Source organism: Ischnura elegans, chromosome 10 (assembly GCF_921293095.1).
Source record: "Ischnura elegans chromosome 10, ioIscEleg1.1, whole genome shotgun sequence".
NCBI lineage: Eukaryota > Metazoa > Arthropoda > Insecta > Odonata > Coenagrionidae > Ischnura > Ischnura elegans.
Genome location: NC_060255.1, coordinates 26452640 through 26467319, shown reverse-complemented (window position 1 = coordinate 26467319; position 14680 = coordinate 26452640). Strand labels below are relative to the sequence as shown.

General features: G+C 36.7%; 1 protein-coding gene across 2 annotated transcripts in view; it reads right to left on the bottom strand.

Moving 5' to 3' along the window:
- The window catches only part of LOC124167180 (CAD protein), a 141786-nt gene that overhangs the window by 38831 nt on the left and 88275 nt on the right, over positions 1–14680 (bottom strand). For both annotated transcript variants that reach the window (XM_046545008.1, XM_046545006.1), the window contains 3 exons: positions 7734–7927; positions 5343–5493; positions 539–790 (listed from right to left, as the gene is read on the bottom strand). In XM_046545008.1, the coding sequence (XP_046400964.1) occupies positions 539–790; positions 5343–5493; positions 7734–7927 (597 nt within the window). The remainder of the gene's footprint in view (positions 1–538; positions 791–5342; positions 5494–7733; positions 7928–14680) is intronic.

The following is a 14680-nucleotide window of genomic DNA, read 5'->3' as shown; positions in this document are numbered from 1 at the left end:
CTCTGCCTGGTGGCAAGCATTTATTTTTTAACAGAACGAAAGTTAGTGTTAGTGCCCTCTGAGAATTCAGTTCACTTCAGAATTCAGTCAATACTCCATGTATATTATTGCTTAAATTATCCCCAGTCAATAATATCCTAAATTTAGGACAATGGGTGGGTCACTTAAAGCATGGTTCTCAATCATCATCAATTATTTTGCCGTTAAAATAACACAGATTTCTGGACAAAATAACATCGCTTTTATAAAAATATATCGCCACTTTTGGCAATAAAATGACCCCACCTTTTGCATGTCCCTACTTATAACCATTATAACGAAGCACAAAAGTGTCCGGTGTTGTTAACAGAGAGGGGAAAGAAAATAATTCTGTGAAGACAAATCATGCAGTGTGCGAGTCGAAGTTCCCGGTGCTGAATTTGCGGAAGAATGCCGACAGAGAAGCAGTTACGTGCATTTTTCACTTATAAGAGAAAAATAATGCACAACTTAAAAAGGTATCCACTAAATGAAAATTTCAATTACAATGATCTCTCACCTTTTTGACAGCACTGAATGATTCAGAGTCAATGGCAGGAGGTGCAGTGTTGGGCATGCAGCAGACCATTGTCACCCCACCAGCTAGAGCCGCAGCAGTTCCACTGGCAAAGTCCTCCTTCTGCTTCTGGCCCAGATCCCTCATGTGCACATGAACATCCACCATTCCAGGAAGCCTTATCAACGGCACTGAAGAGACACAGTCTATGTGTGTTTTGAGAGGTGGTGGTGTCTGCCCCACAAGCCTGAGAGCCTAAAGCCGATTATTAAATTAAAAATAATTACTTTAATTCAGAGCAAGAAATTGAGTTCTAACTTTTCAACGAATTATGCAGCAAGAAAGCCAAATTTTTGGCAGTTTAGAGCTAATTTTCTCGATTTTAAATGTGAAAAGAGTTCAGGAAAGCGATCCTACAAGAACTTCGGACAGGAACTATGAATAAGGCTGACAAATGCAAAATACCACCCAGTCACAAGAATTGTATTTTCATTAAAACTATATTATACAAGGTAAATAAAATATACTGATGTCTGAACTTACCCCACAAAAATACATGGAAATTCTACAAGACAATAATAATATAATATTTTATTGGTCACAGAAAAGATATGAATATACATATATAGGACCCATCAGGAAAACATAAAAAGCAAATCAAAAGTACAAAGAAACTCACAATATATTATAATATATATATATATATATATATATATATATATATAATGTAAAGGAACTTCTTCTTGCCCTGGGGTGGGCGCACAAAAAAAAAAAAAAAAAAAAAAAAAACTTAGAAATTGACAGAAAAACGAAAAATAAAATAAAAGTGAGGAACTTACGGGGAAAGGTTGTTTTTACAAATTTTCGATGGGACGCAGCCCATCTTTCTCAAGTGAGACGAGGAGGGAAAGTGAGGAAAGGGCATAAGGAAGGGTGCAGGGCAGAGGGCTAAGATGGAGGGAGGAAAAACTATATATATTACATTAACTGCGAGGCATCCTCCAAGAATTCATCAATTGAATAGTAGCAATGATCTAAAAGATATTTTTTAAATTTTGCTTTAAAAAGGCCAGGTCTGATTTCGTCTTTGGTTGATTTAGGTAATTTATTATAAATTTTAATACTCATATTGATAGGCCCTCTACTGAAGAGAGAAAGATTTTGTTGCCTCACTGCGAGCTCATTTCTACTTCTTGTATATCCCAACAATGTTACGTGTACATGTTAGACATTTGTTCAATGGTTCCCAGATCATTCCTAACGTCAAATGTTACGAGGATGCACATTTGATAGATGGGTTTTATACCTACTTCGGTACTTCCTCTAAGATTTAAATGAATACTAAAATCTGTATCACTAGTAAAACTCATTTGCAATGTGTTACAAAGAATGAGAAATAATTAATACAATTTGAATCTCTGAATCTCTGAATATAGTCCCCACCTAATATTGAGGCTTCAGTTTTGGGCAAAAAATTTTTAAAATGTGTTGGAATATAGTCCCCCTTTACTTTTACAACAGGCATTTTAGGAAAAAAGGGGTGACTACATTCAGATAAATACAGTAATTTTCATGCAAACACAAAACCACACTGGAAATAAGTTTAAATAGATAACCATGCAACTATGCAAAAATAATGTCACTCCTTTTTATGAAATACAGTGGAAGCCCGGTTGTGCAAGTACGGCTTTTTAGGAGAATCCCGTTTTTGCAAGTGATAGTCTTTGCACCGCCAAATGGCCTAAGTTTTACATGTAAAAAAAATTAGATTTTGCGAGATCAAAAAGTTCCTTCTGCTGGGTGCGATTGGTTTTACAACAGATATTTCTCGTGGGCGACGCACCGCTGAGAAAGCATTAACTATTACACTTTGTATTATCTGTTTACTAATCAGAAAATACAAGATGTTTGTCAGATCTACAACACCTAAAGCCATTTACGTCCAAGAATTTATCTGATTTATGTCCTTGAGTACGCTCCGCACGCTCCTATTTTAAGTTCTTCTTTTGTTAGGCGCCGTTATCAGAGGGAGGGGAATGGGAGGAAGATGACAGTGGGAGAGGGAGATGTGTTAATGTTTGAATATATTCGTCATTGTATAAAATAAAACAGCCTTATGCTGCCTTAAGAATTAAAATTCATCCCTTTCACCATGTTTTATCGTTATTCATATTGCGCGGGCCCTGGAGATGGTAGTACTTTAGCATAGCACGAAAAATGCTATGGTAACCAGGGTGCCTTCACAGTTTGGCGCTGCGTTGATGCCGTGGCTAGCGAGCCAATCAGAGCCCATCTTTGACTGACAATTGATATTGTCATGTCGCCAGCTCGCTGCATCGTCACAGAAAAATCTGGCCGTGTGTCCGTGAAGGAGGCAGTACACCGGCGATTTCGAATTGGTGTTATTTTTTATTGGAAACTTAGGTGTACAAATATGCTGGAGTGGCTCTAACGGGAGTGACGAATGCTATTAATTTCCATTATTCACTATTATTTTGAAATTTAAAGCATAGCTATTTCATATCTTTCCGAAACATTAGACAAATGTTTACCCTAGATTAGGTTACAATCACTGAGGTGCATAGATTAGCACAACACATACCCGTCACTGGTATCACAAGCTAAATACAGTGTGAGAGCTCCTTGCTGGTTACTACACTTGTTTAAATTCCAGTATACATATTTTATAATTTTGCCCTCATGATGTGCTCAGCTGAAGCTATTTAGATAACATGGCTGGGACAATCGGTTTGAACAACAGTCATCATACATAAATATTCCTGATAACTTTTCACAAAACTCATGTTCACTGAGCATATTTCATTTGATATTTTCCGTATACTCCGAGATAGGAAATAAAACTTAAAGGTCATAATAATGCATAGGCACGGGCCATTACTACATACATGATTAGCGTCTTTATGGTTGCCATATTAACTTCCAAAGCTATTAATAGTTAAGAAGAGTATTTTTAGAAATGGAATTGCGTGAAAATGCACAAAAAAGCATATGTATTGTGCATTTGGCTCGAAATCATAAGATGATATGCTCCCGGGCTGATTTTTAGGAGCCAACGCTTTTTGCCTTTCATTTGCTCTCGCAACGCAGAGCTGTGAAGGGGCAAAATTTGTTGGCAGGGCAGGAGCTCTCCTGGCATCGACACAACGCAGAGCTGTAAAGGCACCCCCAATCAACTGAGGTATTTACTAGTGTAAATAAATACTCAACCGCACTACTTTGCAGGAAATTATTGAATTTGAGTAATAGAAACTGCTAGGAATAGGTGTCTTTGCAGGAAATATCTTTGACCACCACATCATGCCGTATTTCACTGAACGTTTCTGCCAATTTTCCCGACTGACGGATTTATTGGTTAACATTCGAAAACTGGACAAAATCATAATTCTTAACCATAATAACCATAATTTTTAACGTATTCCCTAAATTATCTAAAAACTTCCACCGCATACCAAATATACTAGTCCGACTAGTTGCACTGTTTTAACAGATTTATTCGACGATCAAAAAATATAAGAACTGGAATAAAATCTCCAAAACTGGAGAAATTAATATTTTATATGATTGAAAATCCCCATTTCTTTCTTTCTATATATGTTGATACTCAACCAGAACGTGCCTGATAATGACTCTTTGCCTGTGTAACTTCGTTAAATACCACGGAAACAAAAGAAAAACTGTAAATACGAACGATTATGGGACTTCAGAGGGTTAATTCAACACCTTCGGATACAACGAGCGCTCATTTTTACGAGTGATTTCCGAGGGATTATGAGCACTCATAAAACCGGACTTGTACTGTACCAGTAGAGTGAACGAGAAACAAGTGTGAGTACAGAGATTAAAAAAAGGGAGATAAGTTTTGTTAACCATGCTAAAAACTGTAGTACTATGCAAGGTAAATTTAATACACTGATGGTTGAACTTACCTCTCAAAAATATGACAATCCACAAGACATTACAATTTTATGATGACCTACACAAGAGGGATAATGCACAAGGGCGATGAATGAAAATACTACTACACACAATTATCACTATTCCTATGCGAAAATTTCATATATACACTCAGTAGTTATATTTTCGTTATTTCCTAAAGAAGTCATACATAGCCTCCTGTAAGCCATGAATGAAGCTAACTCAAGTCATGAGGTCACCCACAAGATTTCGCTTAGCTTCAAAAACAAACATCAGCAGCAACAGGGTTAGAGCGACAACATAAGATGCTAAATACAGGATAATAATACAGAGGATACATTAAATGAGTAACCACCCACAAAATACACCCTACTGAATTGCTACAATATTCAGAGTGAAAAGTGACCGCTCTAAATTTTTATTTCATGCATGCCAGGAAAATATTCAAGATACAGTCTAAATCTGATGCTCATGATATTATTTTCGCACTAAGTATGACTTTGATGGCCACCAAAGTTGTTTAATTGTAAGCACTAATACTTGAAGATGCCACTTTGCATCGTAACTAGCGGTACAACTAGTAAATTTTTTGTGGAAAAATACAAAGTAGCGTCCGAAATATCAGTTTATAGGTTAACAATAACTTCCAATTGAACAGCATGTTTTTGAAAAACAAATACGTGGAATGACACAGCTAGGAAGATGGCAAATATTTGCGATCAAATTTAGATCTGTACCCATAACTGTTACATAAAATCAGTAAATATATAGAAATGAACATTAAATAAGCTAATGATTCAAAGCAATACAACGACTTATGCTACACAAATTAATAATAATAATATAAGAATTAAAGAATTAATTTACACACCTCAATAAGCATTTTAGCACATTTCACATTAGTTATTAGAGGCACAGCATGGTCAATTGCCAACCTACGAGCTCTATATCCATGCGTTATAGTAACATGCCGAGGTGCACCATTGATTTGAGGAGAGATGCTGCTCCCATTTGCTGTAGCACTGTAAATGCAAGCAAAATATAAGAGAAGAATGCATAAACCATATTATTGCTATTAACAGACATTCAATAGAATTCCACCAGAAATAAGACTTAAAACACTAAAAAAAATCTCCTTTATGTCAGAAAAAATATACAAGAAAACAACAGTGCAGGTTAAAAAATATTTTTTCATGAATAACCAACTAAGCTTCAAGTAGAAACATTCAGGCAATAAGTGCTTAGGGGAAATTGATTATATTTTAAGCACAATTTATTTCTACGAGATGTTCAATGATGTTCCTTTTGGGTTAGTTCTCGCATCAAATATTTAAATGCCAATAGCTTGGTGCTAGAACTAACCCAAAATGAACATTGCTGGACATCCATGGACCACAATAGTTTTAGCCAACTGACAGTTCTATGAGAGTTATTCCATTTAATCAGTTACTAAAATTATCACAACACTTTCAAGATCTGACTGAAAGATGTTGAAAATGCCTAACGGATCTAAACTAGTCGATGGAATCAAACTGATTTTATTGCTATTAGCATTTTTAAATTCATGCTTAACAGACTAAGCTGATCAAATCATACAATAAAGTGTACCTGGTGTAAATTAAGCCAGATTTAATATTTAAAAAATTCAAAGAGAAAATAATCATTCGCCTTGACCAGGATTCGAACCCAGATCTCCTGATTTCTGGTCAAGTGCTTTAGCAGGTGACCCCAGTAAAAGTTATCACCGTGGCTGGTCCCAGTATACTTAAAATTAATATCAAAAGCCACAAAATATTTTTTTACTGTAGCAAGGCCTCTCATATAAAGCTAGTAAGGTTAATATTCCAGAAGAACATTGTCATACTACCTAAACTCAGCCTGTAATGCTTAAAAGCATACACCCATTTCCTTTCTATAAAATCACAACTGTTTCCCCAAAAAATATTCCACTTTCCCCAAAAAATACAATAAATACATATTTTATGAAAACTATGGACTTGACAGTTTTTCAATAAAAATACACCTCCACATAGAGTCAATTCATTTGATGGAAGTAAATAAGCGTCACAAGGGTCTAAACATCCCACTAACAGCCCCTTTATCTGATGCAGATCGTTCGGAATTTACACAAACAATTTCTTTCATACTTAAAATTTCCAATTATGATGAGAAAGTGATCCTAGAATCAAAATCCAGTAGACCCGATTATCCGGCTGCAATATACCCGTGTTGAGGATTATCCATGCATGATTTTCACTCTCGCTCAATATTTAAGCGATGTTTATAAAAAAAATAAAATCGGACGCAAAATCAGAATCACTGCATTAATGCTAGGATACACCAGGCATATTATTTCCACCAGAATCTTCTTCGCAAAATGGAAGCGATCGTGCACTAGCTACATTTACGGGAGCACTATGTTCCTGTTTCACAGTGCACGACCGCATTCCATGATCACGGATACACGTCCCGCAGAAGTTGCAACCTGGGCAACATGAGCGAGACGTGACTACGTGGCGTGGTGCCTGAAAGTATGGTTTCTGACATTGAGCAGTGGTTTTGAAGCGTTCAGGCAAACCTATTTTTGTATCCACGATCATACAGCCACGGATGTGTAGTTTTTGAAACCAGGCCTAACATGGAGCATTAATAATACGAGTAGAACCATGTTATCGCCGCTAAAAAGATCACGAACTGGCGAAGAAAGCTCTCAATGAGTCCAGGAAGAACTCTTAAATAACAGAATAATGGCATAAATAATAATATTGTTTGTTTTGTGTTAATTATGAACATTACAAGACATTAAAGTGAAAGTTTGGGTTCTCCGTGTTTTCTCATTAGTCTCCTCCCATCATTAGCCCAGATAATTGGGAGTGTCCTGTACTTTATATTTGCTTCCAGTCCTAGTATGTTGCATTTTCCACTATTTCATTGATTTACTTTTAAATAAAATCATCCATCAACTTATTTCACTCAATTATCAAATTTGACATCCTTTAATTTTTTTTTTTTTAATGTTTTCAAAATAATTTTATAAAGAAAGATTTGGACAATTAGAAAATGTGGCACGATTCACCTTAGTGGAATTTAGATTAAATTTCACCTCTAGTTACTATTTCTTTAAAAATGTCTTCTAAATAATTTTAAAAAGAAAAAATTGCACCATTAGAAAACATGGCATGATTCACCTTTGTGGAATTTATATTAAATCTCACCTCCAGTTAGTATTAAAAAAAAGTTAGAACTGAACAAAGAAATTCACCTGGACAGGGAAGTCACACAATTGGACACTCTCCTTGCACCCTTTCTCAGGGGAATATTAATTATGAGGTCAAAGTGTTTGCTGGCAACAAAATCAGCCAAGCGTGTCACCACTGCTCTCCTTACTTTCCCCTCAGAGCCTCTATTCCCATCCACACCGATATCCTCCTCAACTGCCCACTCCAAAGGCTCCACCTGAAAGGACAAAATGAATTTACAGATAAGAAGTAGCTATAAGATAGTATAAATTGTACAGATCAGTGGCAAAGCTAAAAGAATATAAGTGGGTATTGTAGCCCATGGGCCACTCAAAACTAATCTGTATACTTGAGGATATGTGCACAATATTAATCATGAAATTACTTGTTACATAATTCATTGCTATTTTTGATTGTGATAATTTGCAAAATAAAGGGACCCATATTTCTTGATTGCCTACTTCTTGAGCTATTCACAGAAAAAATATAAATGACCCTTTCACAGATAAGTTAATGACATCATGAGCGAATCAAGTGGGTCACAGCTTCTCAGTTACTCCTTACCTCCTTGCATCAACCTCATGTTTTGTTGTTGTTTACATTCTTGCGTACTATTCCTTCCCTCAACAAGCATTTTTCAATAGGTGGTTTCCAGCAATATGGAACTTGCTGAACATTTTGAATGAATATTTAAACACTGTTTTTTCCCACAATTTTTTTTACTAAATCATGACCACATTTTTTACAGTCAACACAGTTTCCACCAAAACATTTCAACTGTAGAAAACATCGTCGTGATGTAAAAAAAAGTCAGTAGAAAAACAACTTTAAAGTCATGCATTTTAAACGAACATCTTTCACTCAACAAGTAAATGTACCAGAGCTCTAATGACATCAACTCAAGAAAAGTGGATGGTAACTGTCAAATTTTCTATTCCTTTTTCCCAATCGTATTTTAAGATGGGATTGGTTTCCCATAAGTTTAATTTTTTCTCTTTTCCAATTAGTAAGTGGTGCAAAATGGCTTTAGCTGCTGACACACCCTATAAAACAAATACTACTACTTAATTTAAACTTGAGAGAGAATTGCTAAATGGAAATTATTTTTTCCTCAATGTATCTCTCCCTTCCATTAATGAATTGTGATTTTGGATCGTGGTACGATCCAATTGTAATTGCCCATGTTAATTATTTTATATCAGTTCCCAATGTGCAATACTTCTCATCTTAGCTGAGACTCATGTTAGATTGGGGAGCCAAAGCATGTATTCGGTTCGATTCAAGCGGCCTGAGCCCCTGATAATGGCTTATGTTGCATAGTAGCTGATTTCCACTATGTCCTACAACATCAAAAACACTTTCGCACGACGAAAAAACTGCGCGCCTATCCACTACGCAACCCGCAATACACGACCGATTTGCCCTCTTTGGTGGGGACAATACATGGCAAGAGGCATAAAGGGACATAAGTCAAGAATTGGGCTCATTCAGGAGGAAAGATATATGTTGAGAGCGCACCCTGTGGAATAATCCATCCACAGATTAAAACTGCAGGATCTGGAGCCCTATCCAGTAACTACGTCTTCTAGTTTCCGAGATTTCGGAATCGAACTTTCCGTTTCCGTCTCCGATTCCGTTTCTGTCACTCAGAAGCGCCTTGATGCTATCCGCATGCTAAATTTACTGCATTGTTGAAAGCGTTAATGTCTTCAAAGGAACTAACACTTCCAACTGGCTTCGCCTGTAGCTTTATTTAATTCCCGACTCCGTGCATAATCATCCATTTCCCATAATTTTCAGTACACACATCGTGCCAGTATTGCAAATTACTTGTGACTACTAACCAGCGTCTGCAGCACCACTTTCGCGTAAAAAAATATTCCACGGCTTACCAGCTGGCACATCACTTTCCGATTCCGAGAAACGGAAAATCATTTTCCGAGACCCTTCGTCATTTCGGCCGCTCTCAGACGAGTTTCCGTGACGGAGAGTTCGCATAAGTAGACCTAAGTGGATAGCTCATTCCGAAATTATGACGTCTTTCCGAGAACCGACCACGAACTATTCGATAGATTACCCTAGTGGACAGAGCCCCAGATACTGTAGCAGGATGATGCTAATAGGGAAGTACACTAGTGTTTCAAATGCACCAAACACATTTTTAAAATTAGAGTTCAGAATAACATAATGTCGTAAAACCACAGTTTAAATCCTAATAGTGAATACTTGATTCGAGATGACCGTCCGAAATATGGAAAAATTCAAAGGCCGCTAAAACGGGAGTCCATGTTGAATATTGGCCGTGACGTCACAAGGCAGTAGCAGAAGGCAGCTTCTACGCCGTTTAGTTCTACCACTATTATTGCATAGAAAAATTACAGAATTTGAGGGTATCCGTTTTTTGCTGTCATAAAATATCTTCAGAATATATATGTGGCTGCTTCTCTTTTGAGTAAATTACTTCATCATTGCGTAATATATTAATATTCATTTACGTGTCAACTTCAAGTTTGGAAAGAGTAGTACGAATGGCACATTGAATCTTTAATAAATAGGTAATGGTATTTTTTTTCGCTGGGTATATTTTGGCACAATGCCGTTTATCATGCCAAAACTTTTTTGTAAGAACCGAGTCAAACTAATAAACCTATTTAAGACGTTTGCTGCAAGACTTATTCGTTGTGTATGTATTCACACCAGCCGGAACGTTCGCCCTTCACAGCTAGAATCATGGGATGTTAGCCTTATTTCCGTGCTGGCTGGTTGTTGCAATGGTTCGTTGTCCAGGATGGGTTCAAGAAAGATAATCTTGGTTGGGAGAAGGAAAATTCCAACGATTTATAAATGGTATACCAAACTTTGATGTATTTATGGTCACTGAATTTTTGAATAAGGAGGACAGGTTCAACGCTCCATAGAAATGCGAGGCGTTAAGGCTAACAAGGGGAGACCTCGTACCTTGCTTCATCTTTTTCAATTAGGGCCTTAGTTAGGCTGTATTATTAATTAATTTTCATGTGTTACTTTTCACAAGCCATATATAAATTTAAAATATCCGACGATTCATATTGGGTCGGATGGGGTTGTGGTAGCGTGTACGACATCCCACCTTAAAGACCAAGGTTCAAGACTATGTCATGGCATTATTTTTTGTTGCCTTCATTGTGATCATACGGCGTCAAGTTTATCATTAATTATAATTGCAGCAATCATTGACATAAGACAATTTTTTTATCATCATAATGGCCTTTAGGTATTTTAGCAGTGTCATTACAAACGCAGAGCTACGATGACTACAAGGATTGGTGTGCGCTAAAATGTTAATTTTTTCTTTGCTTATTCTGACCAACTTCCACATTAAAAATGAAAACCACTCTTGCAAGAGCACATACCATTAAAGGCTCGCGGCAAGCAATAATGTGTGTACAGACATAATTAATAAGAACACAAAGTGAATATAAAATGCCATATGTCTCGAACAATTGCAATTCACATTACTCCAAAGGGAGTTTACTTACTCAGTACCTACCAGTTTACCTCAGAAGCAGTGCTAAAAGAACCATTCCGAAATATAATTTCAATTAACAAATAGGATGAAAAAGAAGTTGATAGCCCTGGACCGGGCGCGCTGGCGTATAAAATACGTCAATCTTTGAAAACCAAGGATTTCAACATTGTACGTACATTCTGGGCTAGAATGGTCTCGTGTATTCCTACAATGTACTTTGACTGCCTATATTGCGAGTTTTCAAAGTTCGAGGCATTGTAGCTATTTTTTTAGATCAGCAAGATGAACCCGTCACCAGTGGCGTACAAATTACGCCGCGCGACCTGCTGTGTACCTTTATATCTGTATCACCTATAAATGTACTAATTTCAACAATTAAAGATTAACTTTAACAAAAATCGTTTGTTATCATATATGCACATATCATGGGCAAAGTACGCATTTTGCCCGGTCGTGGAAAATAACAGTCGCGCCACAATTCTTTGACCAAACTACTTTCAATTTATAAATTACGTAAGTCTACGCGGAAGATGCTATATTTTGACTTAACACACTTTCTGATGTGACTGAGGTACCTACTAAGTAAATTATTATAATATAAATATCAATTTGATCTTACAATACCTTCAAATGAACTTCAAAACAGAATATCATCGATAGGTAAGAGTCAGGAGCAGCCTTGAACCATTTATTCCGTATAGCTTCTGCTTAAGGCACGGGAATGAATAACTTCTCCAGGCTTTTGTTTCGACGTCGAGATGTAATTTGGAACAAAAAATCATTTATAATTCTATTTTGAATTCATGTTTTCGGTACTAGACGACATTTTTAGGAAGCAAACTCCACCCATTCCCGGAAACTTTCGCCGCACTAAAGAAGGCGACGTAATACAGCGATACTTCACTGGTGACTACTGCCTTGTGACGTCACATCTCAATCAAGATGGAGGCACTGTGTTTCAGCGCAACAGTAAATTTTCCGACTTTCAAAACGTTTTAAAGTGCATACCCCAGATGCAGGAAATTAAAGTGACTATACTAATGTTTCTTTTTTAGGTTAAACTTTCAAATTCAGCAATAAAAAAAAATTAGTGCACTTCCCTTATAGGGACTCCCCCTTCCTTGCACATCATTCCAGCAAGAATACTGATACACAGCCGGGAGAGAATATTAACGAGTAGCACTGCGATTTTCATGGAATATCAAGCACCCTTCTCCACCCTCTTAAACGTGGAAGATAGAGAAAAAATTGTACTCCAGTATGAACAAGTTGTTTAACGAGTCCTGTGGGAAAGTATGGTCGCGGCATGATTCGTATAAATTTCATTATAAAATATCCTCCCTCCCCGAAATGAGGAGCTATATGCGCCACTTCCCAGGGAAAATTATAATACCCAGAGGAAGTTACCAGCCTTTATCTATGTTACATGTACTTACGATTATTTATTTAAAATCGATTAATATGCAATTTCAGAATTCTTGCCAGGGAAGTTTTGAAATTCTGACAAAAACGAAAAAAGCTGTTTCAATAAATTTTTCTGGTCAAATTAACTATATTTTTGGGTAAAGAGATAGAAATATGACGAAAATTTGCATGAAAACCTTAGTACGGGAATTACATTCTCATTTTTTATCGAGTAGATAACTTAATACGGTGCACCTTGAGATTCTGTTGCAGTATGTAATTAACCCGCAACGTTCATTCGTCTTTTCCTCGTATCTGCATGAAGTAACCCGCAGAAGGCATGCTCCCCGTAGAATTCAGGGCAAAATAATCCAATACTGCTCAATGAAGTACCGAAGTTTGGTACTACCCCTTATGTCATACAATGAAACAAACTCAATGCAAATTGAGAATCCAGATGTGGCATACATGGTAAAATGCCAATCTCAGTGACTATCTTATTTTTAATCTTAGAAATCTAACATCAAAAATTGAACGCCATGGAAATTAAAAATAAAAAATAACTGGGGTCATGATAACTTTGAATTTTAGGGAAACCCAGAACTAGATAACTCTCGTCAAATACAATTTTTATACACACGCCGTTTCTTTTTAAAATTGCTTAAGAATTCGCATTACTTCCACTGGACCAGTTTAAACTTCTTATACACATTATGTTTCTCAAAACTTAACACTATCATCTTGAATTTTTTCTTGGCATTAAAAGAGCACAGACTCTCTCTTCGACATAAACCTTTTCCTCAAACATGAACATCTAATATAGGAGAAAATACAGAGGTAAAATAGTCATGATTGAGATACAGATAAATTTTTAAGGGTCTACTCAACATGCTCTGAGAGTTACAAGATGATAGCCTACGTATTGAACAAGAAATGAAATCAGACCTCTTCAGCGTCAGTGATACGCCCTCATCAGAATCGATTTCTACCACACGCATATACTTCTTGATTGCTCCGCGACAAAAAAAAATCGACATTTTGCAGAAACTATTAATATCCACCATGCGGTGACCTTAAATACGGGCGGCAGAACTAGCGAATGGCCCTAAGGAACAATTTTAGCCCCACAGGTTACATGGCAAATTAACACACATATCGTACCCAGTTCTTTGGACCAGAGAATGGAACTTAGCAATGGGTCCACGGGGTGGAGGAATCAAGCTATCCGAAGCACGCAAAAACGCTAAAATTAACTTAACAAGTATCACATGCCGCCTTCCATAGGGGCAGAGCGAAGTGAAATAGAATCAAGTCAATCAAACACGGAACACTGCACGATCTGGGTAATTTGACTGCAGATAAAGGTGAAGGAATTACACACACAATACTCCTTTTGAATATTACTTTGAAGGTAAATAAAATTTCTAGAAAGTGAAAAAGTATCATGGCTCTGACTAAAGAGCAGGTGTAATCTGAGTAGCGCAATTTAGCTCATAGATTTCACTTAAGTCGACCGATTCATTAATGTATTTGAAAAAGTAAGTGCTGAAACAGATCCTTAATGCTAGTATACAATACATTAACATGTACAAGTTAATGCCTAAATGTATGCACCCGTGAATGAACACGAAGATTAACCGTGTAACCACCAAACTTGTGCGAACGCATGAACGGAAAATAGGACCTGTTCTAATTTGGTTCATGCATTCGTACATGTCCCGTTCCGGTCCACAAAAATTATTCACGCAAACAGAAATTAACTCGTACATGTTCATTTATTGTGTAAACAGGCTTTTAGAATTGAAAGTCCACATAAAAATGAGTGAGACAACTTTCTATGTTTCAAAATATTAGTCTCCATATACATCAATATTTAGAAATAAGAAAAAAAGAGCTTTCGGTTAGGCTTTAAGAGCCGAGGGTAAATAGCTCCAACGAAACAATTTGAGTGGAGAGCATATCAGCCAAGTGGAGACATTTGAGATAATTCCATTATCTTTTATTAGGTGATGACGGGAGTCAATAAAATGTACCTATCAAGATCGATCCCCCTCCACG